The sequence below is a fragment of the Cibotium barometz genome, chromosome 52, assembly GCF_041138505.1.
Source record: "Cibotium barometz isolate CiBa-2024 chromosome 52, ASM4113850v1, whole genome shotgun sequence".
Lineage (NCBI taxonomy): Eukaryota > Viridiplantae > Streptophyta > Polypodiopsida > Cyatheales > Cibotiaceae > Cibotium > Cibotium barometz.
This window is the reverse complement of record NC_141097.1, coordinates 23,236,495-23,239,712: the sequence shown is the minus strand read 5'-3', so window position 1 is coordinate 23,239,712 and position 3,218 is coordinate 23,236,495. Positions and strand designations below refer to the sequence as shown.

At 47.4% G+C, this 3,218-nt stretch overlaps 1 protein-coding gene across 2 annotated transcripts; it reads right to left on the bottom strand.

The window, feature by feature from the left end:
- Window positions 1–559: 559 nt before the first annotated feature.
- On the bottom strand, window positions 560–2,987 carry LOC147608969 (glycerol-3-phosphate acyltransferase RAM2-like). Of its 2 annotated transcripts, none has more exons than XM_086788194.1 (2): window positions 2,182–2,987; window positions 560–2,088 (listed from the first exon to the last, which is right to left on the bottom strand). In XM_086788194.1, exons 1-2 carry the CDS (start codon window positions 2,947–2,949, stop codon window positions 1,237–1,239), a joined length of 1,620 nt encoding a protein of 539 aa, XP_086644320.1. In that variant the 5' UTR covers window positions 2,950–2,987; the 3' UTR covers window positions 560–1,236. The 2 variants fall into 2 exon arrangements, with proteins under 2 accessions (XP_086644320.1, XP_086644321.1); XM_086788195.1 differs by having other exon boundaries at window positions 2,203–2,987.
- Between the last annotated feature and the right edge of the window lie 231 nt (window positions 2,988–3,218).

The following is a 3,218-nucleotide window of genomic DNA, read 5'->3' as shown; positions in this document are numbered from 1 at the left end:
GTTTGACCATGTAAAAATTGACTACACTAGATTCAAGAACCAAAAACCAAGCAAACTATTTCACTCATAGTTTTATTAAGCTAAGGTGGATTTTTTTTAAAGCATGAAAATTTTAAAATATTAAACAAAAAGAAAGTTTGAAGTTGAGGTTCATGACTCGAGTGAGAATAAGAATGTCTTAATTATACATAATCTTAGCAAAGCACTACTTGTTACATGATATAAATGCTCAAATGTCTTATGCCTTCGAATATTTTGGCTTTACAATACACACAAATAAGCAATGCTTCATAGACCATTACAACTATATTGTGGAATTTAAGGTTCTCCATTACAACAATATATCCAAAACAACGTATAGAAACCACCATTGCAAATTTCCAAAATAAACTTCACTTCTATTTCATGACAATCAATATTTATAAACCTTCCCTCCTAATAGAAATGTCCATGTAATCCATTAACTCACTTGATTCATGCATATGAATATTGCCTTAATTGACTAACAAATATACCTTGTCAATATTCTTTATATCTTGACTACGAGATGTGTAATTGATTTGTGGATGGTTGATAGTTGTTGGTTCTCTTAAAAGAACCAAATATCAATCACACCAATCAATTTCATTTATCAAACAAGCATGAAAACATTCATGTAGGTACATCATTTGCTTACTGGACACATCGTTCCACCAATACATGCCATTATGCAATAACCCCACTAAGCAAGACCCTACATCTACATTTGTCAACTTGTTTGTTGTGGAAATGGAGTGCCAATGGATGTGCACTCTTGTGAAAGTTGGTCTCATGATGTAAGGCATGCATCTTATGTATGCCACAAATTGCTTGGATACATGTACTTGAACACCTCCAAGGTGTTTTGATACATTCAATTGGCAAGATCGATTGTATCGGTTCTTGCTTCAAATCCGAATCTTGAGACAAAAACCGTGAGTCAAGACAGAGTCTTAGCATGCTTACTAGATTGGTAAAATAAGAGAGAGAAGAGGTTTGATGAAAATGGATAGTTTCCATGAAGACAAGTACACAAAAGTGTTATTTATGGGTATACCCTTGAAACACAAGCTAGGCTAGAAACATTTTCCATGGGAAAAAAACGTAAGAGGCTTGGCTAGAAACATGTTCCATGGGAAAAAACGTACATATTCCCATAGATAACCTTAGACTAATAAAATGTGTAGGTACAAGTATTATTGTGTGGGAGAGGCAGCTTTAGGGGCAACGAGGGGGGGTTTTAGGGGCGACAAACCCATCGTTGCCTGCGAGGAAGCGGTATTTGTCCCGGCGTGTGAACGAGGTGCATCGGAAGCCTAAGGCTGCGGCGATGAGCTGTTGGACGTAGTTAGCCACTTGGTCACGCGGCTTGCCTCCTGCACCGCATGTCATCTCTGTCGGAATCTGGTCAAGAAAAATCACCTCGTATGTCGGTCGGGGATTCATGCAGAAGAAGAAGGCATCCATCGCCTTGAAGCCTCTAGCCGTGGTCCCATGGAAAACTCCCACCTTCGTTCTTACGGCCACCGGCACTATTTTGTCCGTCACCTCCGCGAACAGAGCGCTAAATCGCAGCAAAAACGCCTCTCTGCTCGTTGTCCCTTCTGGACACACCACCACATCGTGCCCCTCGTCCACCAGCGCCCTCAGCTTCCGCAGATCCGCCTCCGCATCCCTCTCCACCCTCACTGTTCTCACCGGCGAAATCAGCTCCGACACCCGGCTCAGGCTGTACGTCACCGCTGTCACGGGCCTCGTCAATGCCATCGATATGAAGATTGGGTCCATCAGCGTCCGATGGCAGCACACCAGCAGCAACCCCTTGCCGGACGGTGGCGGTACGTTCCCCTTCACTACTACCCGAATCCCAAATAGACGCGACACTGCCGCCCAGCATCGATACGGAGCGCGGCCGCATATAATTAACCTCGCCACTGCCAAGACGAACCCCACTGGCATCCATAAAAACACCAACAACGCCACCGTCGGTGTCGGCCGCTGCACGAGACGCCCGTCGTGAAACACCACCGGCTTCTCAAGATCGTGCATAGACGCAACCTCCTCGGAATCCTGCCATCTTTGCCAAATTAGTTAATAACAGAGATGATTATCTTTCTTTTGAAGATAAAACACGCTATTAGTGAACCACATCAACTCACATACATTGTTGGAAACGGAGATTACATGCTTGTCGCCTAGATAGTGTCCTCTATCAGGAGGCGGCATCGTGCTTATCAGCAGTTGCGGCAAATTGTTGCTGGCGAGACGGCGGCGTGGTTTCGAAAAGCCGAGACACCTACCGGATTTCGTGACGTAGAGCTCAGTTGCCACCACCTCGTCGGCTCCAAGCTGGTTGCGTGCGAAAGCCTCCACCAAGACCCGCGGCCACTCCGACACCACATAGCGCCGCCCGCCGAAAGAGCAGAAGGCCTTCCATACGCGTGCGCGCACGTCCTCCGCGAAGAAGCGCGGCAGAACTGCCCTCCCCACGCACTCCACGTCTCGTAGCCGCAGCCCCGCGCATGCCACGAACAGCAGAAACCTCATCGCAGTACCCTGCAGCCCGGCCCAACGATCCAGCACCCACGCCACCGGATATGCGAGCAGCAGAACCAATGCCCTCACTATGCTCCCCGCCTCCATCGCCACGAGTAAGAAGTAAGGGAAAGCCTCCGGGCTCCTCAGCAGGGCACCCTCCAGCTCAGCCACGACGCCCTCCTGGCCAAGTCTACACACCTCCTCTACGCGGTTGCAGAGAAGATTCTGATGTTTCTTCTCTTCGGAGCAGCTCATGTCCATACTGCTGCAATCAGAGAGCACCGGGGCTGCAGTGACAGTCGCAGAGTTTGAATGGGCGAAGGTGAGTGCTGTGCTCGGTGCTGCCTTCCCTGAAGGGAGCGTTCGGCGCCAGCGTAGTACATGGAAAAGCATTTACCACCATCACATGTCCGAACTGTACCTAATTTAATGATCGCCATCAACCTGAGCCGAGTCTGGCCTGCGTACGTCTGGAGTTTTTAAGAAAAGTTGGCCGTCGACTCTCATAAGTTTTTGGTAACCCCCCCCCCCCCCACATAAATAAGTAAAACAATTTTTTTTTTCTCGAAGGTAGAGGAGATTTTTTTAGAAAAACAAGCCTCCGTGCATACATTCCCTGGTTGGGAATAAACCCAACCGTGACCCAAGCTTCAAAGTTTATT

What these genes read in the sequence shown, in the direction of transcription:
- LOC147608969 (XM_086788194.1), bottom strand. Translation starts at nt 2,949, where the DNA reads ATGCTTTTCCATGTACTACGCTGGCGCCGAACGCTCCCTTCAGGGAAG. An exon ending in TAATCTCCGTTTCCAACAAT is followed by an intron (nt 2,089 to 2,181) that starts GTATGTGAGTTG and finishes CAAAGATGGCAG; the next exon opens with GATTCCGAGGAGGTTGCGTC.